Source organism: Grammomys surdaster, unplaced genomic scaffold (genome assembly GCF_004785775.1).
Source record: "Grammomys surdaster isolate TR1022 unplaced genomic scaffold, NIH_TR_1.0 196, whole genome shotgun sequence".
Classification (NCBI taxonomy): Eukaryota; Metazoa; Chordata; class Mammalia; order Rodentia; family Muridae; genus Grammomys; species Grammomys surdaster.
Genome location: NW_021604641.1, coordinates 5,600,240 through 5,625,003, shown reverse-complemented (window position 1 = coordinate 5,625,003; position 24,764 = coordinate 5,600,240). Strand labels below are relative to the sequence as shown.

The 24,764-nt window shown below is 32.6% G+C and overlaps 1 protein-coding gene across 4 annotated transcripts in view; it reads right to left on the bottom strand.

Moving 5' to 3' along the window:
- Positions 1-24,764, bottom strand: part of Brinp3 (BMP/retinoic acid inducible neural specific 3) — a 362,612-nt gene that overhangs the window by 337,246 nt on the left and 602 nt on the right. For 2 of the 4 annotated variants that reach the window (XM_028769965.1, XM_028769969.1), the window contains one exon: positions 4,548-4,833. In XM_028769965.1, the coding sequence (XP_028625798.1) occupies positions 4,548-4,783 (236 nt within the window). In that variant the 5' untranslated portion in view covers positions 4,784-4,833. Of the gene's footprint in view, positions 1-4,547; positions 4,834-22,062; positions 22,136-23,133; positions 23,185-24,764 lie in introns of those variants that run through there. The other 2 variants (XM_028769967.1, XM_028769968.1) reach the window with 2 other exon arrangements.

Genomic DNA, 24,764 nt, shown 5'->3' with positions numbered 1-24,764 from the left:
TTTTGTAGAGAACAAATCAAACTGTGTTATTGCCTTATGTATTTCTCTGCATTAGGCTTCATAAAGTGAATTATGTCAGATATGCTGCTCAGAAATAAACTGAGACACTTTATGTATGTGTATATGTGTATATGCACAAATCTATTTGTATATGTGTTTGATGTAGTTTTGTGTGTAGATGCATGTTGAAGGCTGTGCTAACAATGCAGCCAGTGATATATGAGGCAGCCATGTATGTCTGCATATTTTCTATACAGTTAACCACTGTAAGATTTTTCCTTTTAAATTATTTTCTCTAAATATGTATATCAAGATGCATGTATATATGATGTATACATGTATGTATATGTGCATGTGCATATGTGTATGATGTACATGTATATGAAGTATATGTATGTAATATATATGTGTATGTGTATATGTATATATGGTTTTATATAAACAGTATACAAGCAAGGACATTCCAGATAGTAGATAGCACTTATATCTATATTCTTTAAACTATGTGATATGATTATGTGAGGATGTTTTGCGAAAGCAGCGTTGCTCTATTTGCATTTAACCTTCAAGAGATAATGTTCAAGCTAATTTATTTGTATTTATTAATATATTTAATCATATCCCTTTTAAGTATTCATTCAAGAACCTTGGTTAAAAGACAGTGAAGCACAGAACGAATGGTAATTTTTTTTTTTTACTGTTACATGTACAGACATCATTCTTTGAAAAGTTCCTCTCAGAAAGCAAAAAAAAAATTACAATAATATTTCTTGTCTATACTTATTTTGAATTCTAAGAAAATCACCCATGTACCACTACAGTTTATTTCTGCAGGTGATTTACTAAAGAATGGCATAAGGAAATTCAAAACGAATTTTAAAAGCCATATTCGAAGTTTTAACTCTGTGTAATGTTTCTATTATAGGAGCAAATTTATGACGGAAGTGAGCTTGGAACACACAGGAGTGGTACAAGAGAGAAATCAGCTTCCATCATTGATAAAAAAATTTCCTTATCTTAGCTTCCTATAAGCTGTTAAATTGATAAGTGGAGATTTATCAATTTACCTTGTTAAATTGATGTGCTGGAGAAACTTGTAAAAACAGTGGTGGATACACTGTCTAAGAGATCTTTACCATGTCACTATTAAATTAAGTTCCCATTAAAATCCAAGTAATTATAATTCTACTTTATGTTTCACTGGCGAACATTTCTAGACTATAACTGCTTAGATTATTTCTTTTTCATTATTTTTAAGATTTGTCTAACTTTATTTTGTGTGTACTTTTATGGGTGTTCTGCTTAGATGTACCTGTGTATCACATGCCAATATCAGTTCAGTAGAGGTCATAAAAGGACATTGGATTCTTTTGAACTAGAACTATGTTTGACTATAAACCATCATGTAAATGCTTGGAATTGATTCTTGGTTCTCTGGAGCCATATGTCCACAAACCCTTACGTTACCTTTTAACGCTATATACTTTGATTCTTTTTTCAAACCATATGTAAGCATGAATAATGGTTTAAAACTCCATGTTTAACTTACAACCATTATGACAGAAGTATCAGTATTAATACTCTATAGCCTCCAGATTGTAAGCCATGGAGGATTCCTGGAGTCATTCATAAACTGTTCAGCATCAGTTCTCATGCACTTCTGTTTGGACTTGCACAATTTAGTAAATAAAAAAATAGCAAACCATTTAAATAAAATGCAATAATAAATAACAAAGGTTTCACATTTAAATATGTCACAATATTACCTTGCAAATAGTTTTAATACAAATAGCTACCATTTTACACTTGAGAAGTTTTATTTTTAACATGGCAGAGGGAAGCTATTTCATTGCTACTTCATAGCAAAGGGAGTTCTGCAGCAAAGAGAATGATACATCTCTTAAATGAGGCACTGTCTCATAGTTTCCAGAAATAGAATTTAATAGTACATTATATTTCCTTTTTTAAAAAAATACAGATTGATGTCTTTTTATTTTATAAAACAAAACAAACAAAACAAAACCAGAAAACAAACAAAAACAAACAAACAAAAATTCTGTAACTTATTGAAATAGGAGAAAATAATTTCATATTGTTTTGGGAGGGTGTGAAACCAGTGACATTTAGTAATCTCATCTTGCTCTAGTATTTGAAGTGAAAGAGAAGATATGCTTCCAGAAAAGGAGATGAAATGAAGAAAGACTAGTGAAAGAAATTTGATCTAATTATGTTAACATGCTTAATATGTTCTAAATTCAGAGCTAATGCCTTCCGGAAGATTTGGCAATATAATATGCCACGTGAAGGATTTTATGGCAGTCATAAGCAATAGTAGATATGGCTGATTACTTTAGAAAATCATATGGTCTTTAAAACGATATGCCAAGTAGATAATGTGGAATATATTAATTTTCCATCTGTGTTGTTAATATCTATAATTTCCATATCAGTACTTATGGCAAATATATGCAAAAAATTTAAAGAGTCACTATAACTTTTTTTTTCACACATGGTTTCTCTGTGTATCCTGATGCTTGCTCTATAGTCCCGACTGGACTTGAATTCTGGGATCTGCCTGCCTCTGCATTCTGAGGTCTAGAATAAATCCATGTACCACCACTGCCCAGCATCTAACACTGAGTTTTAAGAAAAGTAAAAGTCATCAATAAGGACAACACCTATAAAATTATTTTAATATGTAATTCTATGATTATCTACCCTTTAAAAAATGAAGTCAACTTTTCAAAATAATTTTTTTGCATCTACAACATTGTGTGAAGAGTTATATGACAACCTCTGTACCTAAAGAAGTGCTACTTGGACAAATCAGAGTACCTCTTCTCACCAACATGGAAAATCTCCAACCAAGAGGAGCTATTTTCCATTTCAAAGCAATTATTAATGACTATTACATCATTAGAAGAGCACAAAAGCATTGAAAATGCTATAATCCAGCTCAGAACAGGTGGAATTTGAACCTTCATTTTTAAATCTACTTAACGTCTGAACATGCTATTTTAAGTCACAAAGAAAACACAAGAAAGAAAAACGAAAATCAGTTTAAATTTCTCAAAGAACAAGCAGTAGATGACCTTTTCAGAGACTCTCCAGATGTTTTATTTTTTCTTCCATACTTTTAAATGTTGTGACCCAAATAATGATTTTGATTCAACTCAAAACCCGAGGAAACATATGGAAACAGTCAGCTATTCACACATAATTGGCCAATAGACCAAGCCACCAGAACAAGCACTCAGGGTTTCTTAGACTTCCAGAGAGAGACCACAGTACAACATAGACCAGTGCTTTCTTGTCAGCCTGCCTGCCTGTCAAAAATCTTGTATGGCTCAAATGTAGGATAGTCACAGTCTTAAAGTCCAGTGTCTTTATAAAGTTTGTAAAGGAGAGCATCTTAAATGTTCACAATGTTCACAAAAATTCACAACTAGAAATCTCATGCTTTTTTTGAGTATCTGATAAATTTAGACACAGACATTAGAAGATTCTTAATATATATTACTGTCTTTAAAGGTTCAGAGGTAGGCACTTTTTTTTTCCCTCCTGCTTTTTAGACATGATGGTGTTTTGTATGGACTAAGGCATTTTTTTTTTGGGGGGGAAGTGCAACAATAAATTTAATTTGTATATGCTCTGCATCTTCTGCAAATATGGTCTGCAGATAAGGTTTATAAACTTTTTCTTTATTCTATACAAAAGACTATGCACAGACCTGAAACACACTGCCCTCTGGTGCACATACTGTATAAAATAAAATATTTATAGAACATTATCCAAGTAGTCACAGACAGAAAAATGATAAGTTAAAATTTATTCTCCATGAATGCCAACACCTTGGAGTTGCCAAGTCTTTCTCAAAGAAACAATCCAAAGCAATAATTTGCATAGACATTCTTAATGGAAAATATAAATATGATCTAATTCACTTAAGTGACACTTAGTAATCATCTGTTCAAGGACTCTCTGGGCTGTGTGGGAATAAGCAGCTTTTGCTTGTTTTCATATATGACTTCTTTTATACAACTTACTTAGACTTGACGTTTTTAAAAATTTCAAATGATAGTAAATGTACATCTGAGACATTTTTGTGTTGTTTGCTATCATATCCATCTGGTTCATTTATGTTAATACTTTTTTATTTTTCTTCAAGCTTACGAATATACAATTACTTTCTTGTAAACGCAGATAAGTTGACAAAACTTCTCAGTGACTAGTACAAGATTTTATTCCCATTTAGGCTAAAGAAATGTGCCATAGACTAATAAGTTTTTAAAATTAACTTAAAAAACACATGCTATGCAATGAGAAATAGTTTGCAAGGAAACTGGTTTTTATATTCAAATTTGAATTACATAACCAGTTGCCTATTATCTAACAATTTTTCACACCTACAAGAATAATATTAATTGACAAGAAAACATCACTATGGTGTTTACTCAATGATAGCCCTTCTGTTACTTTCCATTGGAAAAGCCCTTATTTACACACAATCTCCAAGTATGGTATTTGCAATTGCCTTCCCTTCATACCTGTATATCTTGTATCTTGTGCTAAATCCCTGTCGGCTTCTGTCCACAAAATCTGTGTACTCCTGTGAGCGATGGAAGGGTCCCTTATCAGAGAGGAGCCAGTCGAAGGGGCTTGTGGCATGCTGGTCAGAGACAGCAGAAACCGCTAAAACCCAGCAATGAAGACTCAGTACTATCCACTCCCATAGAGCCATCAGAGAGGACAATTCAGCACCAGCTCTGCGCCGCCATATCATGCTTCCACTGGGGACTTAGAGCCTTCATCCTCTCAGCTTTCCCTCAACACCTAGACAAAATACACAGGTAATTAGTTACTCTGCAAGAGACTACATCAGCTGAGGTGTTGAGCTGGTAAAATTTTCTTATCTTAGACAGTGTATTAAAATGTTTTTAGATTGGATGATAGCAGACTTGAACAAGAAGAAAACCAAAATCACCTTTTGCTTCACAGCTAGCTATATATTTGTATCTAAATTTCTACTTAAATAGAAAGCAAAATAATTAAGTAAATTACCGGCCATGTCATAACAATGCCATCCAGTGGATTATTCATTAAATGTCTTAAGCAACAATAAACTTGAGCAAATATTTATTTTTCTGCTAATTCATTGCCAAAATTCTATATAATCAAAATAATAGCATTTGATTATTATATTATTATATAAAATTATATAAAATTTATGTTACCTGAAGCAAATAAATAAGTGCATAATAAATTTTGACAATGGATATATTTGGTATTTTATTTTATAATTTAGTTTTAATACTTGTGTTATACATATCTATCCTAATATAGATATATAGATGGAGATATATTAGGTATAGATAGATATAGTGTGTACATGTGTATGTGGCATTAATGTGTCTGAATGCAAATATACATGAGCTACAGTAAATGTGTGAACATTGAGAACAATCTCAGATGTGTGTTCTTCTTGCCATACGCTTTGTTTAAGATAGGCTACCCTGTACAAATGTTGGTAATACTTGCCTAGGGGTTTTTTGGATTTCCCATCTCTGTCTTTCTCCTCTTCAAAGGAGTGTTAGGTTTTCATATGTGCATGCTACCACCCAGGCTTAAGTTGTTAGTTAGTTAGTTTATTTGGTTTTTTGTTGCTTGGTTGGTTAGTTTTGAGATTCACCCCAATTCAACTGACTGAGCATAATCAGCTCTTATAATTATTTCAGAGTATCTGCTTTGTGTTTTTGTTTTTGAGACAAAATCTGTAGAACAGGGTAGCCTCCAGTTCAATTTGTCTGTTTCTGTCTCTTGTCTGTTTTGTGTGTGCACCATTACACCTAGCTATTTTAGCTGTTTTGAGAAACGCATTTTAAATAAATTATCAGATATCATCCATATAATCTAACTAAATGTAGAATAAAATAACTACTCAGTGAACACAGTAATAAATAAATATCTGTACAAATCAAGCATGTATATATAGACAGATAGATAATATCCAGCTATGTCAATGTTTATGATAGAGTAAGAAGGGAAAGTATTAGACCAGAAATATATTCTTCATATTTACTTAAACTTTTGACTTTATCACTGGAAAAATTATAATTAAGTCTTTTTCAGAGAGTTAAAAATCTCCATGTATATACTGTGTCTTATCCAAACATAAATGTATACGTTTCTTGTGAACACAGAAACTAAACAATATATAATACTCACAAACTTTTAAACTAAATATATTATATTATACTCATCCAAGAAGAAAGTAAATGATATATAATCCAAGCAAATGCCATCGGTGTGCAATTCTACAAATAATTCTGTGCCAGGCTGATGATATGGTATTCTTTGTATTATCCACAACAAGTTCTAAAAATACTTCAATTTAGTCTTCTTTCTCACTCATTTTTTAAAATGACATTATAAATAGTTCACATCATCAGTGGTAGAAAGTTTTAGTGTAAAAGCTTTAACCAGCAGAATCCTTCATTACAAAACCAAAATTCACAATAATAAGTTAACTACTTTAAAATTGCTTCCATGTCTTTTGCATTCAGATGAGAATTTGATAGCCTTAATTTACTGTTATATCGGCAGCTCTCCATATTTTATTTCAATCTTAAACTGCTTTGATGAAAAGAGCTATTTAGCAATAATTTGTAACTAAAAATATCTAATAATGATAACAAAACCACATGACTTGGATCACAATTTTGAACTCTACAAACCTACAGAAAGTGTCTACAAAATATACTGACTTTCCCAATCCCATTAAATAGCTCCACTCTTCTATTAAGGACTACTCTTTTGTAAGCAACATAGAAAATTATCATGTGGCAATACTTTTAAAGCAGTTCATTACCAAGCCTTATGTGGCATGATAGACGTAGGAACATAAATGAATTATTTCATAGCTACTCCTAGTTTATAAGCATCATTGTCAAATTTGAACCAAGTGTCTTGGATAAAATTACTCTATTTACACATTGTCTCACATATGGGGATTATATCTTAATAACTTTGCTGTTAATCTGCATTAATTGATTGTAGTATATTGTGTAATAACTTTGGCATCAACAAATATTCATCTATGCCAAGCATTCATGACTTTCTACTCTGTTTTATAAGGAATTGGATTTTAAAATTTTCCAATAAGAATGTATATTTCACAAATTAACTCAGACCATACATTTAAAGCCACTACTTGTTTTAAATCTGTGTTAGATTTGAAAGAAATCTGTAGTCACACTATCTTTCAGAGCTTTCTGATTAACAAAACATACTTGTAACTAATCTGTTGAAAATATATAAACAAAGATGATTTGTGTGACTAATAACTTAGAAAAAAGATACCTTAGAAACACTACCAATTCATGCTCAACTTCCTCAAGAACAATATTCCAGCATCTGGGCGGTCCAGGTTTGGTTAAAGGATCTTGCTTTAACTCATAACGGCTGTAGCAACATCCTTGTCAGTTCTTAATCTGCCTTTGTGCCTTGGTTTCCTAATGTGAGCAGGGCACACCTCACTGGTCTTTGGCCATTGGACTGAATGATAGACTTGCTTCAACCTTTCTATAAAAGAAGGCTTAATGATATAGTTTCTAAAGTACAACATAGAGCTGTTTTGCCCTGTGTTTTGCTGGGACAGTTGTAGATATTATCTGACAATAAATGTACTACTGCAGATGGACTATCACAGGATCCAAAAATGGAAAAAAAAAGGAAATATGGTGATAATCAAATTCATCAAGTTTCTTCCTCAGATTAAAAAAGAAAAAAGCTATAAAGTGATTTTGACCTCATCATGAATAACAATAAAATTAACTGACTAAAAATTGAACTAAAATTGTCCATTTAAGATATTTATTTTCTGGAACCTATTCTATTTATTTTCTGGAATTGTCTAGGGTTCTTTGTTTGTTTGTTTTTGTTTTGGGAAAAGAGAACAGTAAGATAAAATGAACAAAAAGACAACAAATCATAACATCAAATAGAAAACCACAACATTATAATATGATGTGTATTTTTATATTTAGTATTGCTAAGATGTCCTTTCTATAACATAAGTGAATATTGAAACTCTCACTTTTTAAAAATATGTACATGTAACATACTTATAAATTCTATTTTATATAATACCACTCTATGTTGATTGTTATACATTCTAACTTTATTTGTAAAATATCAATGATATTTAAAAATCTATGCTGCCTAAAACTTATGAAAATGACATGTGCCATAATGTCTAATAATAATAATTATTAGAGACATTAAGGTAGACATTAACAATTCCTCCTTAGCTCTCTGTGATCCTGCTTCCATTTTAATACCTTATGTTTATCTAACTTAAGGATATAAAATGTATATGAAATTCACAACATTTTAAATATTATGAAGTATTTTACAAAATACTAACATTGAATTTCTAAAATGACTGAAAGTGCAAATATAAAACCCAATGTTAAGGGTTACTCATCAAGGAAGCTACTTTTGCACTGTTATCAATGATTGCAAACTCCCAGATGAAAAAAGGGACATAGAAGACTGCTTTGATGATCCCTCCCCACCTCCAAAGTACAGTCTGTACAGGAAGCCATCAAAGAGAAGTCTTACGAGTTGTGATAAGAATGCCAAATTGTAGTTCTTTGCAAATGATGGCTTCTGGGAAGACTGCAGATAGGGAAGGACTCAGTTTTCTTTAAGGTGACTAGGAATTTGATCATGTTCCAGTGAGCATATGGGGAACACCAATTGAACTTGTGTGATTTGTTTATTTGTTTGTTTACTTTTTCTTTTTTTAATTCTAAAATCATCAATCAAAATATATTAGGAAAAACAAAAGAAAAGAACAAAAACAACAAAAAGTCAAAAGAAATTACTGATGTAGTATTAATAGACTTTAGACTGGTGGGCCATGTCTAAGACATCTTTGACACAGCAATACATTTTACATTAACATACTGGATGCTATGTAATACTATTATTTTGAAAACAACAAGGAGCTGTATAATTTCTCTATATAGATATATTATTTTTATTTAGATTGACTTCTGCTCATGTATATATATTTTCATAAACTAATTCCATCAAACATTCCTACTTATTTTCAACCATTGGAAAACCCAAGACAAATTGATAGACCAAGATAATTAAACACATCTTTCAATCACTCATTCTCTCTCTCCCATATACCTTGCTACCAAACTCACATACAGTGTCATGAATTCTAGGAAACAGTAAAAGGCCAGAGAAAGATCACATATTTCTAGAAGACTGTATAGCAGCTTTTAAAACTCATGCCTCATGAAAGTGCCACACTATCCACAGCCTTTGCTTCTATGCTTAGTAATGTGGAAGTTGGCAAACATAAAACATAGAAATTATAAAATAAATATGTTAGTCCTTCAATTGTTATATTTATTTTAAAACTTATGTTTATAAAATATATTAATTTATAGAAGACATTTAAAATATAAAATCAAGTAATAGATTTATCTGTAATAGTCTGAAAATTAAAGAAAATTGGGTATAATTTATATAATACATGAGTATAATTTAATTATTTGATATTAAATAAATGTCAGCCCTAAAACAAATGTTTGTTAAGTATATAACTTTATAAGAAATAAATAATGGATTAACACATATATATTTAGCTCTAATTTTTCAGCATTTTTTTCTGAACAGCGATTACTCAATTTCGATGTGATATAGCTCATAATTTAGAAAGCCATGATACATAAGAATATTGCGGTTTATCTACAATGTACCAGATGTGATAATTTGTAGATGGATGTAGGTCACTGTTGTGACTAGCAATACTGCTCCTATGATGAGTAATATACTAAGGGAATATTTCTGTTCTGAAAACAGAACCGGGTTCCTCTGCTATATCAGCAAGGGCTTTAACTGTAGAGACATCACTCCAGCTACAAGCAAGACAGTCTTGGTATTAAAAATAAGTGACACAAGTATAAAAGTGATTAAATATTCCACACCACATCATTGAAAAGGGGGTATCAAGATCAGGCATGTTATCATGATTGGAGAACACAAGAAAAAATTTGACTATGCCATTTTGTTTATAATTTCTGTTGATAAAAACATGTGCTACTATCAAACAGATCCTCTTCAAGAAGCAAGAATAGATCTCAAATGAGACTCTAAATGTATATTACACCATGCTGTCACTCTTAGTTTTGATAATAATAAAATGGAGAGTGAAATTTGAAATCTTATAATGCCTTTTCTTTAGAAAGGTCATGAGGATTGATAACTTGGAATGTACTCCATAATTAAGGTTGGAGAAAAAGAGTAGGACTGACAAAATAGTTTGACCCTTACAACAGTTTTGTCAACCAAATTAACCACTACTGATCCCTCTGATATGACAAGCCTGGCACTAATATTCTCTTATTTTCCTCTTTAGAAAATATACAATGTGCTATATGTTAGTATATTTCAGTGTATTCTTTGTCAAAATGAGCTTTGTAATAAATGAGTCAGCATTGGAGTAAATGTTAAATTTGAAAAACATGCCTACATAAACATAAAGCAGCAAGTTTTCCCACGCATGTGCATGTTGCTGTTTCTAAATATGTGTGCCTATTGGCACTTGTTTTTCAGTCCTAGTGACTTGTGATGTCATATTTCTTTATTGCTTTAGTGAAATACTGATGATAGTCTACAATTTTGGGCTCAAAATATCCTAAAACTGTTTTACTTATACTGGACATTGGATTTTTAAAAGGTGATTAATCGTAAAGTGGTGAAATAAACTAGATTTTGTCATTTTATTTACAAAATGAATTTATGAACATGTTACAATTTTTACCCATATATGATGTTTTAGACACATACATGACTACCTTCTTCTCTTCACTTTAGTGGGTGTTTAGAATGATTGCTTGACCTCTGTGATTTTCTCAGAAGTATCAAAGACTAATATGTAGAAGTGGGAATATTCTAACATTAGCTATTCCTGTATTCTTGACTTAAATGAGAACTATAAAAAAACAATTTATTTTGCATTGATAGCTTTTTTTCAAAAATTAGAATGTATTTGTGAAACTTTTAAAGCAAAACAGCTGTAATTCACAAAGAGAAAGACGTCTCAAATGTCATAAAATTAGCTAGACTAGTTTCGTGGACTATATAAAACTATCAGTCAAAGAAACACTGAAATTAAAATTCCTTTGTAATAATAAAGGTAACTTTCTTTAACAAATTAATTCATCATAATTCTCAAGTATTAAAAATAAGAATATATCAGACTGATAAATTAAGGTTATATTAGATTGATTCTTCACGAATTTCTAAACATTTTCAATATACTGGTCAATAGTCTCTTCATTGTTTTGTTCATCTCTTCAGAATAACGAACCATCTTTTCAGTGTTTGCTTAGCTCATTCTGTGACTCCTAACACTACATGCTATTTTGTACATAGTAAATTTTTCGCAGATATGCAAAGTTTAACTCTTTCTCTATAGCTTTTTAGTCTAGTTCACTATGTCTTCTGATACTAGAGATTCCCACTCTATTTATCTACAAGTATACACAATTATTCATTTTTAAATACTGTGATAAAGATACTCTTCTAGATATGACTCCAGTCTAGCTTCTCTGAATTGTGTTTTTATAGGTCCTTAACTAGTGTCTCTCTCACCACTTTATAATATGAATTTTTTCACATCACTCATGTCGTATATGTTAAAGCTCCCCATACAAGAGAATCTTTTTTTATATTTATCTCTGTTAAGCCTTGATTCCAGAGGGCTCTTTCTCCTTATTTATTTTAACTCAGAAGGTAGCACAGTGCCTCTGAATTACAGCTCTAAGTGCTTTCCATCTTAATGAGGGTGAGTATTCCTGTGGGAAGTACATACTGCAGAGGGAAGTAATCTCCTGCTTGATCCTGTCAATACAATCTTGTCCTACCAATAAAGAGGGCATTAAATGCTGCTGCCTAATGGTAAGACTGATTAGGAAAAATGAAGAGAAGGTGAGTTTCATTCCTTAACAGTGTCCAGCGAATGAGAAAACCTGTTCTTACTAGCACAAAGTATGAGAGCCATTTGGGTTACCAGTAGCTTAAAACATGGGTGTTTGCAGCATGAGTGAGCAGATTACAAATACTGTAAAACACATAGTGGGAATCTTACCGAGTCACAGAACAGTCAAATGAAATCTGTTCAGAATAGATGTTAGGAATCATTCTAGTTTTAAATTAATATTTGAGAAGTCTAGGCATTACAAGTATTTGTTACTCTTGCAAGAGAATCTGAGATTTGTTCTCAGCATACATATGGTGACCCTCACCCCTCATATCTTGGGTTCAATGGGATCTGACGCCCTCTTCAGACCTCCATGAGCTCTAGAAATGCATGAAGTGTACATACATATCTATGCAAGGAAAACAGTCATACATGTAAAATAAAATGACTTTAAAAAGCTGAAGAAATATGATAAAACTGTGATAAAGATATTCTTCTGGATCTGACTCCTGTCTGGATTCTCTGAATTGGATTTTTATAGGTCCATACTTAGTATTTGATGCTTTAATTTCTGCAACCATTGTGTGTTACATATACTTTCACAGAATCCAGACTTTCCACAGAGGAATACCCTATTTATCTCTCTGGATTCCTAGTCTTGAACTTTCCAGGTAATTTCTTCACTTTGAACAAACGTTGAGAAATGATTTAGGCAAACATCTTCTTTCATCTGATCTTTTCTCTGTTCCTTTACCATCCACTGACTCATCTACTAAAATCCTCTGCTTTTTCATTCTATTAAGAACTGAATCAAACATTACTGTCTTACTATAAAATCCCATTAAAAACAGTCCTTGCATAATACCTTACTATTTTTTAACAAGTGTCATGAAGAACTTTAAAACCATCTGGTAATATATTACAATTAATATATTCTAGTCTCAGAACAGTGAAACAGAAGACAATTTAAGATAAAGGTTAAAAGAATATACATGTAGGAACAGAGTAACAATTGCAGACATTAAGATTCAAAGTGGCTTTACCATTCATCCTTTTTTAGAGAGTTGTATATCTTATAATTCATATCTTTTTAATTTTATCAAAATAAAACAAAGATAATTATCATTTTTCTCTTAATTTTATGAGTAGCATCTTCAGTTTTCTTTTAATAAAGATTGACTTTGAAATGAGTTAAAAAATGTGTTATTATAAAACAATTTGCAGAATGATCACTATAAATTTGTTCAGCAAAAGAAATAATACTTCTTTTAACTAAAGTCATACTAAAAACAATCTGAATAACTACACTGAAATGCAACCAGAAAACTTTAGAATTGGGTCACTGAATAGACAATATTTTTGTGTTGAGAAGAACCAAGAATATCTCAGAGTTTACCAAATCTGCAAAGAAAGGTCACTGCATAATTAGAAGTTATTTTGTTAAAAATTGTAAATAATAATGTGTTTTCTGACTACACATATAAAAATATTAAATGTATTTAACATTGAAGGAAGATCCAGCTTTTTAAATGGCTAAACAGCTCATGAATATTCAGGTCATAGAGAATTCCTTAAAATTAAAGATAATTATTATCAGTTAAAAATTTCAGGTTATCATTATCCATGTATAAAAAAATGTAAGCATGTAGTGTTCACAATTTTTGGGTAGTTCCCAAATATGTCTTCTTCCTCCTATTTACAGATGCGACTCCATCCACAAGTTAACTCCAAGATATCTTACGTGGCATGAAACAGGGATTTGTGACTTTTTTTTTCCCCCTGCTATACCTTTAGTATCAACAACAGGATCCCACAGAGTAAAGGGCCTTACAGAATGTGACATATAAATACTTAACTATAATAAACTATAGTTTATATTAATAAACTTAACTATAATACTTAACTATACCACAAGTACTATCAATCTGAGTTTTTCATTTATCTTAATTATTAAAGCTAAATGAGCTACTAAATTAAAATGTTCTTGAGTCAAGTAATGTAGAATGCTTTTGAGAAAAATTGAATGAGATCATGTATAAAGTTAGAATCTAATACTTTTTTCTCGAGTTTCCTGTTTTCTTTGTCTCTTTAATTTATTTCTTTAATATACATGATAGAAATATATATTGAATTGTCTTTTTTATGCTGAAACATTAAAAATTCATCTTCTTTAAAGAGAGATATATTTACAATATCAAGATTGGATAGTCATGATAATGAAATGGGTGGGCAAGCATCACATCTCTCTTAATGGCTTAATGAGTACAGCGAATACTGTACAGATAACAAATAGTTTTAAGTCTCTGCCTTACCATTTCTGAGATCAGCTGTGCTTCTGTTATCTAAGAGTTCCTGTACACAATTATCAGCCTTTTAATACATAGCTTTTGTTAAGAATAAAAAATAAAAACAGATCAGAGGCTATCTTCACTAAGTAAACTAATTAGGGATTACATATTTAAAATGTATCTAGTGCTCTCCAGTACCTTCTGAACACCTATCTAACAAACAATGCCAGAAAAGCACATATTTCTAATTGAAAGTTGTTTCTTCACTAACCTTAGCATGTCTGACCTGGTTGACAGACATACTAGCTAATGAAATATACTCACATCACCTGATGTTAGTAGTATATTGAGCTGAAACTAAGTTCTTTCATTTTATCTAACAGAAAGCATCTGCTTGTATATTGTTCCTCCAAATAGAAATTTAAGAAAATTTGAAATTTTCAAGAACAACTTACTGCAAAATATTAACTTAAGGTCTGTAACAGTTTAACTATTATTAGGTTCAAATGATGGTGCACTAAATTTTGATAGAAAATCAATGTAAATTTCCATTAGATATAAGATATATATATATATATATATATATATATATATATATGCATATATGTTTGATAGCCTTCATATTTCAGTAACCATCAAATGTAAAGAAAATTCAGAAAACAAAAAATAAAGTGTGCATAATCATGTCTGATGATTAGGGAAGAGTGACCATTAGATATTCCTGTTACATTGTTATGCAATGAGCAGTAATTTGGAAATCAACTTAATAAAACATAACAGAAATTATTTCATAATAGTCACAGAAAAAGCTATTTACTACACTTACCTGAGTCCTAAATCAGTAATATCTACACTTTAATGATCAAGTTTTATCAATAGATAGAAAATAGCTGTGTTTATCTCAGACATGTCTAAAAGACAGCAGAGTATAGCAAATTTTGGCCAATTATTTGATGAAATAACCATGTAGGAAATAGATGGGTAGATTAAATTTCTGTTTGCCTTATGCACTAGGGATTATTGAAGATAAACAAGTATTTTAATAGGTCATCAAAACAGTTCTTGGGAGCAGCTGCCTCTTCCTTGAAATCAGAATTGATTCTTCAGTTAGCTGTTGTCTGGATGGGTTTAAATGCAATAAAGGCAGTAGTTGTCTTTGGCTCTTGTGCCAGCCTATGCTAAACACACAGAAAATTTTATATCTTTCAAATGAACTCAACAATGACATGTTAAATCTTATGAATGTTATGGTTGGTTAAAAAAAAGATGCAAAAATCCACCATACTAGAGTTTACATTCATTACAAAATATGATCAAATTTGTTTCCCACATGGTTACTATTCAAATATAGTACTGTATGTATATTATTCAAAAATGATTGTTTTACATTTAAAACAATATTAGTCTATTCCCTGTGGTAAAGTTCTGGAAATGGATTGTTATAATGGAAAGAGGAGGAGAGAGAACTGCTAATGTATAGGACCAGCAATGTATTAACTCACAGATAAGTATAAAAGTTACTTTAATAAACAATCTCCTTAAATATTAATTCTAAAAATTATATTATGTCCTTCAAACAATACACTAGGATTTTTCTTCAGTACATATTTTAAATCTGCATTCTTTATCATTTATATTTTTTCACATTTTGAAACAAGTCACATATATTTAATCTTTGAATTTGAGTGGTGGGCTGTTACCTTGAAATGAATGCATTCTTTGAGTCTGCAAAACAAATCCCTTTGCAATTTTTTATTGAGGGATTTGTGTTATCAATTTTTAATGCCTATTTTACTTGTATTAATGTTTTGTTTACATGTAACAGAGGCCAGAGGAAGGCAACAGATCTCATTCAACTGTAGTTACAGATACTTGTAAGCCACTGGGTGTGTGCTGTAAATTGAATCAAGTTTCTCTTCAAGAGTAGTAAATTCTCTCAAATATTGAGCCATTTCTTTGGACCCAGATGTATATTTTTCAAAAACAACTTAAGGTATTATTTGCAAACCTCCATTTTGAGCAATATTATCAGTAATCAACACCAATCTACTCTTTGCTATTAATGCCACAGTGAATTGATTTTCATTTATATTAAATACTACATGATTTGGAGAAAACTTATCCTTATCATTCTATAAGATAATTACAAACACTACTTATAACACTCTTGAAATACATTAATTATACCTCTGTATATTAACAACTTTTGGGATAAAGAATAAGAAATTCTATTATTGTAAGTTAGAACCATTCAATTTTAATGAAATCCGTAAATTCAAATTTGTCAACATATTAAGATGCTTGTTGGCATCCAAAAATAAATATTTTGAGAAAGCCACACATTAATGACCTCAAGGTATCACTTTGTACACATATTTAGGATTACTTATTCAACTTTTCATAGCTTCTCTTATAAAATTGAAGTGATTATTGTAACTGTTCAAGAAGAATTTCCTACTTTAAAAAGTTTTTGTTTTTGTTTTTGTTTTTTTTCATTTCCCCATATATATTTACAGAGTTTATATTTCAGAGCTTATGTTTTAAACCATGGGGATTTTTTTATTGGATATTTTATTTATTTACATTTCAGATGTTATTCTCTTACCACATCTTCTCAGAAACCCCTTATCCTGTCCCCCCTCCTGTAGCCTCTATGAAAATGTGCACCTACCCATAGACCCACTCCTCCCTTCCCCGCTCTCGAATTCCCCCACAATGGGGCACCCGGCCTTCATGGAACCTAGGACCTCCTCTAACAGCAGTGTGTGACAAGGCCATCCTCCACTACATGTACAGCTGGAGCCATGGGTCCCTCCAAGTGTGTCCCCAGGCTGGCGGTTTAGAATCATGTGGATTTTTACTCATTAAAGATACAACAAACACTTGAGTTCATCACCTATTCCAAACTTTTCCTAAATGCATTAGTTGTGTTCTATATTTACATTAACTGATAGAAGGCCTTGTGCCAACTAGCATGTCTCATAGCATCCACAAAGCTTCCTGCATTCAAAGATACATATATCAAATTTTACACAATAATAAACAACTAGAATAAACCTGATTTATTTTGTTTTATTTAGTTTTGTTTCTCAGACAAAGTCTCACTCCATATCTGAGACTGAGGTAAAACTGTGTAGTCTAGACTAGCTAGCTTTGAAGTCAGAGCAAGCCCCTAACTTTGACTTCTGAAGAAGGGGATTTTAAACAATAAAACAAAACAAAACAAACAAACAAACAAACAAAAAACATCTCCAACAACAAAAATTTAAAAACATGATTTTTTAATATGACAGTTAAATCCATAATATTCAAATATATTTTTAATATAACATTTTTGCCAAACTAGCTTATGTTTGTGAATCTCATTTAAAATTTTTAAATAAAAATTGTTTGAATATAAAAGTGAATCTATAAAAAATTATGTGATGTACTGGCCACTATTTGAAACTGAGCAATCTAAAGTGCATGCTTACTCAGTTCTGTTCTTTCCAAGGCTGGATTGTTTTTTAATAGTGTAATATTCTAGAGATAGATTTAAAAATTAACAAGATGCAAGAGTCCAGAAAAGTTAATAAAAACTAGCTCAATCCTGATGAGGTTGGCTGATATAGAATTCAAGAAGAATAAGTCTATCTGTAAGTATTTCTTCACAGTAAATCTATAATGGAATTTAAATGAAACACACCATTATGAGAGAATAATTCTTACATAGCATAGTGCTATAATGCATTTGAATGTAATGTTCATATATTTATTAATCCAATCAATAAATGTGTATTTTATAGATTTAATTTGCTGGAACTGTAATATGATAGTTCCTTTATTGGCTATTAAGGAGAATTTGTAATGTATTGGGTGTTCTTAAGGCATCTGGGTAAATTAGGGTTTATACATTAAAAGAATACTTAAAATAATTTGTAAAATAGGTCAGACTAAAGATAAGTAAATTTTAAACTGTAGGGATAATAAACACTTACAAATGATAAATTAAAAATAATTGATTTTGAATAGATGTGTTCTCAAGTTTGTAGATTATATATCACTTTCTACAACTCAATTTATTTTTCCTCAATTGAAGATAAACCTCTAAACACAACACTGATACCATCCCTAAATATGTAGTGATGTAACCCATCCATCAAAATGTATTAACTATGTAAATTCATCTTTGAAGAAAATAAATTTATTACTGTATCACTACAATTGGGCTTATGTCACTTATTAAAGAATAAAAGTTTTGTTATTTGAAGATAAATTAGTAATCACTTAAAAACTCCTTGCACTATTTATTCTAAATATAAAATAATTATCTGTGAAAACCTTTGAATGGGATAGAATATTTGTGAGAAAGTGAATACAAATGTTCTTAATGGCTCATCAAATATTCTTGAAAAGGATATAAAAGCCTTAAAACATAATTGTCAATTATATTTGAAGAGCATTGTGAGGGGTTATGTTTGCCATTTGATACCATTAAGAAAGCCATGAACTAGTTCTAGCTAAACCTTTCAGGTACTGATTGAATGGAAAGCTTATTAGTACTCAGATTAAATTTCAACTTCAGAGACTCAATTCTTTTTTATAAGACAAAATAAATATTGTTATGCTTTTATTATTTAACCAATTAAAATCAGCAGTTAAAAAACAATCATATAAAAACAGAAAATAGTGTTTCTCTCTTTTGCCCTCAATGGCAATTTATAAATTTAAATGTAGAAATCATAAAATGATATAATATGCATAATGATATAATGACATTTTTCCAGAATAATACTCCAAAGTGTCTAAAAGAAAGTCACAAAGTAGTTACTAAATTAATACACTAACTGTTAAGATGTCATCCTTCTTCATTTTATTAAACTTTGAATATACAAAAGATACTATAAATTACAATATTTAGTCTTTTCTACATTTTTATTATTATTGTTATATGGGAATACTTTTTATTTCATTTGAGAATGGGGATTATTAAACTGATAAATATAAATTCACTAAGAATCAGCATTCTCTTTAATTATCAGCAAGAAGGCAGCCAGTTAAAAGCTTCATTTTCTAAAAGTGTCTGTACATCCTTACAAATACAAAATCCAAGGTAAGTATATTGTCAATAAAGCAGCAACCCTGATGCCTCAATAAGTGTGTTATTTTACTTTCTAAAAATGGAATAAAAGTAAAACACAGATGGCACTGTTACACCCTAGACAAAGTATATTTCATAATCACATTAAAATAGTTGAGTCAACATTTGTTCTTAAGAAGTTATAACACTATCTTCAGAATAAAAAACCTCAAGATATGGGAATCTTTTCAGTGGATGAATTGTGGTATTTTTGCAACAATGTTTGCCTTTAACTTATTTCAGTTTTATCTTGGCATGTCTTTAGAAGTATCCTCTCTTGTTTGTTATTCATGTAAAAAATGAGAAAACTAAATTAAAGCTGGTGGGAACAAGTCTTATTAGGGCAGTATAAGTGAAGTAGAAGTAAAGTGGAGATGCAGGAGAAAGTCGACCAACAACCAAGCTTCCCTGTGAACTTCATCTTCAGATGGGAAGGAAGACAGCAGATAGAGTCTTCGAAAACGTCATCACTGATCCTAAATCCTGAACATAAATACAAACGCATATGGGCTTTTCTTTTATAAAAAAAAATGGTATATGTTAATCTTGTCGCTTACTGTTATCATAGTCTCATTTATGATGGAAATATTTTGATACTAAAGTCAATTTTTTATATTAATAAAAATGTTTGAATCATACTCTAACCAGTATCTTCTCATTTGAGAAATCACAGGAACATAATTTTTAACAGTAAGAAATAAAAGTTATAAAGTCCTCAACTATGTATCTTCTTGCTCTTGTAGAACACACCTATGAAGAACTATTTGGGGAAGCAATTGTATTGCACTTAATAATATACCAATCAAGTAACACAGTTAATTGTAAGGGTAACATGTGCATGTTTATAAAATATAAGTCTGAACACCTTGCTTTAATATAAATACTTCTTTCAACTTAGATTTGATTTATTTCGCTGTAGTACACCAATAATTTTCTTGAAAACAATCAACAGGTTATTAATTTATAAACCATACATTTATACAATAATGTTGGCTTTCTTAAAACAAAATAGCCTATGAGAGGATGAAATGATATTTGATCTGGTTAAAAGTAAATAAAATTGATCCTTAATTGATATCCTGTATATTTCACGGCAATATTATGACTTAGACAATATTTCACATAAGTACATTTTCCATCAATCCAAAATCGAATACAGATGCACAAATCCACATAGAGACATAATGAGCATGTTTTTTTACAACAAACTCCAGAGAATAAAATGCAAAAGAACTGGCAAATTGAAATGGGTTAATGACTTTCTCTTGTGGGGTAAAAACTACCATTTGCTTCAAACTAAGAAAAGTACTATAACTTTGCAGTTTTCCGACCAAAAGTAGCAATTATTCTTATTTATTCAATATTTTATCAGTGAGCCTTACAAGCAGAAAAGATATTGATTCAGAGGTCCACGTCAATAAATGTAAGCACTAAAATTATTTCCACAGATACTGTAAAGATAATTTCCTAAACAAAATGCTATTAGCAACTGACATGCTTTTATGATGGTGTCTTATTAATTTGTTGAGTTTTGTGCTTCACAATCTGTAAATTCTCAGCTTTTTCAATTATAACCAGAATATAACAAAATGAAGACAGTAATAATAATTAAAAAAAATTTAGACCATGCAGATATATTCTTCTAATTGAGTTAAATCTGATAGTGGAAGAAATCGACTGATTGCTCAATCTACATATCTACCAAACTTTGAATAAAAATAAAAGAAGTTTATTTTGCATATGTCTCCATAATTTTCTCCCTTCCCCATTTTTTTTCCAGTTGTTTTCTTAGATGTAAACATATCTGCACCTGGGTTTCATTTAAAAGCCTGCCTTTGAGTAATCGCCTCTTCCTCCTCCAAATTTACAAATCAGTTTAACACTAAACCAGAGCGTTTTTATTTTCAAAATTGAGAAGATAGTGTAAGGATGTCCACAAAAACATGCTCTCAAGGAGTCAAAATTACTTTTTTAGTTCAAGAGGTGCTCCATAGTTCTTCAGTTGCCCTCTGTATAGGAAGGTTTGTGACCTCAGCAAAACACATGGTATAAAGCATTGCTGCAAGTGCCACTTCCATATTTCATTAGGACTACCCACCCCTTCCTCTAACTCTCTACCTTCTCAACCACTGCCTCTCCTCCAGGTTCATTTTATGATTTTTTTAACCATTGTTCAACATTTCAATAAAATCACATTAAACATTTAAATGAATGCACATTCAATCTCTAAATGATATTAAGCATACTCATGAATGTGAATATTAAGAAGTTATAGATCTTAGAACCATCTAAAAAAATGCATGTCTTCTGTAGGTCGGAATGGAAGTATCATCACAAGATAGGTCAAACACAGACTATAAGGTGGCTGATATCACATAGATATTCAGTCCTTACCTGGTTAACTGCATGATGACAAACAAATCAAAAGAAAAAGTCCCCAGATTCTGAATCATCTGTCTCCACACTGCTGTGACAGCTTTACAGCTCGGGGGTTTTCTTCCTTGCTTCCATACATTTGTCTGGCTATCCTTTGCAAGGGATGCTAGGGTTAATCTGTAACCCAGGTCACCTCCTCCTCTTTTCCAACAGCTGTTTGACAGCTCACACAGCAGAGAAAGTGCATTTTTTTCCCCCTTTCAAGTAGAACCTACCCTGAATCTCCACACCAAGGCTCTCTTTACAAGGAGGTCCCTGCTCTGCTGGAGAACTGATCACATTCTGGACCTAAAGGAAAGTACAGGGCTTTCAGCTTCAACTCTTAGGGACTAGGAGAACAGCCATCAAAGACTTCAACTCTCTTCTCCTGTTTGGCTACAGACGCTGCAGAAACCCGCAGCCCAGAAGCGCCACCCCTTCCATGGTGGTCACCACCGAAGCAGAGTGCCCAGAAATGGGTCTTCTTCTCTAAACCCCACCTCCGGGAAAAGGGGGTGAGGAAAATAAAAAGAGAACTTTACAGTGGCTTTAATGTAAGCTTGTAGCTCCTGAGCCTAGGACTGCGGATAACATAGCATTCCAAGCCCTGGCTCCAAGTTGAAACCCAACTCACTTCACCCTGCTGCCCTCCGGATTCTGTGAGTTAGTGAAGGAAGGAAATGCATGAGTGATGATTAGCAATACTTAAACACTGATCTAAAAGAAGTCCTTCAGCTATCCTAAGCTCTACTAAACAGGCAGATAACAACAACGATCGGGGCTTTTAAAAACAAGCATCCTGGGATGCATCGCGCGCTGTGCTTAGATTCAGCTCGTGAAAATAATAAAGAAATTGCAACACAGAACAGTGTTAAGAGATTTACAGCAAAGCAAGTCTTTCTTCCCCACAGAAGAGGTTTGGGAGCGCAGGAAAACTAAACATTCGACGTTGTGGAAGGTTGAAAAACCCTTGTGAACCTCACTCTCCTGGGTTGCAAATGTCCACCGCGAGCCGCAGGGCTGAGAGCGTAGCCTGCGCCAGCGGGTCGGGGACTCCATCCCCACCCTCGCGCTCCCGCACCAGCATTGAGCCTTGGACCAGCCAGGCTACTAGGCGCTTTGCCCTCCACGTCCCCAGAACCCAGGCGGCTTAAATATAGCCTAGGGCCACCGAGAAATCTCCAGACACACTCGCCTGTTGCTAGCCCTCTGGTTAAAGCATTCTTGGCTGCCAGAGCCTGTCTCTCTTGTCAATGTCCCTCACAGAAGGCTGAGCTCCGGGTTCTAACACAGCAAAATGCACTTACCTAGACAGCGAACGTCTGTGCCTCACTGTGTCACACTGATTAAGCAGAAAAAGGTCTGACTGCACTGAAAGTTTTCTCCTTTCTCTCTCTCTCTCCCTCCACCCTTGCGCAACAGCAGTAGTCCTCCAGAGAGGGTATTTGAATTGGCGAATTACACCAAAGCCTCTTTTCTTCAAATGAAGTCACGGACGCTAATAGCCCTGGCTTGTCAGGCAGGACGGATCGAACTGGCAAAGACAGCAGGTAGACTAGCGCTTGGTGAGGGACGCCAAGAGGTGGGGATCACTGTGTGAGCCCCAATTCCTCTCCCACTCAGTGGGAAGCAAGGGGGAAAGCCCTGGAATCTGAGTAGGGGGAGGGGGATAGTGCGATGCTGCAGCTGGAGTACTTTTATGTCTGGAAGCTTTAAAGGCTTTTGAATTAAAAAGAAAGAAATCAGTGCCTAGACTGTCGCGTCAGCCATCAATGACTGGAACAGTTCTTTCCCAGAAATTAAAAAAGAACCCTCCCAAAAAATATCAAAATAACTTAAGAAGGAGAGACTTGAACAATAGATCCTCACCTCCATCCACCCCAATAAAGGGAGATTGGGCAAAAAATTGTGCTTTACAGATTATGGACGTGTCCATGTTTCTGATTGATAATTACCAAACTCTTGGCCAAATGTGAAGCAAAAACCAGCATTAAGTGCTCCTCAACGCAACTCGGTGGAATGAGCAGGCTCATCATTTAAAGCCCATAGAAATGTTCATAAAAGCACAACACAGGGATCATATTAACATACTTATTAAAAACTGAGGGCAGGGGTGGGCAAGTGTGAAGAGTGAGGCAATTACATTTTTCATGTAAAGTCCCTCCCTGAATTTCAATGTATTAGAACCCAGATAATCAGTGGCTTCTGATAGCTCTCTTCATCTTAAGGGAGACCTCCCTGCCCAATTAACTGTCCCCAGTATAATTCACAAAACCTAAATGCATTTCAAAATGCTACCTAGAAAGGAACCACGATGACCAAAATAATGTGCCCAGGTACATTCTGGATATTGTATAAAGAACGATGCTCTCTAACTCGGACTCCTTTCCTTGCCATATAGTGACAAGTTAGCTTTAGGATCCTACTAAATCAGTAGATACACTTAACCAAAGTCCTCCCTCAACCATTCAGTTGTTTAGGATGAGATGAACAACACATGCTGACCTGGACCACCTTCTGAAGATCAGAGAGACTAGTGAACTTTCTCAAACCGATAATAGCCAGCTCTCCTTCAGAAATAGTCAGCTCTCCTTCAGGAATTTTCATAGACCAATAGAAAAAAAATTACCCCATCAAATGCTACAATGGTGTTTTCCAAGAGGGATATGTTCTGGGGAGGTGATAGCCACATTGTCTGACAGAAACTTATAATATAGTTCAGGATTTCTTTACTTTTCTTTTTAGAAGGAAGTATTGGGGCAAGTTATCTCACGGGGTACATCTTACTAGTTCCAGCATGTATTAATGGTCATCCACAAAGGTATTTGCAATAGGAAAGTAACTGTACAAATACAGGCACACACACACACACACACACATACACACACACAGAGAGAGAGAGAGAGAGAGAGAGAGAGAGAGAGAGAGAGAGAGAGAG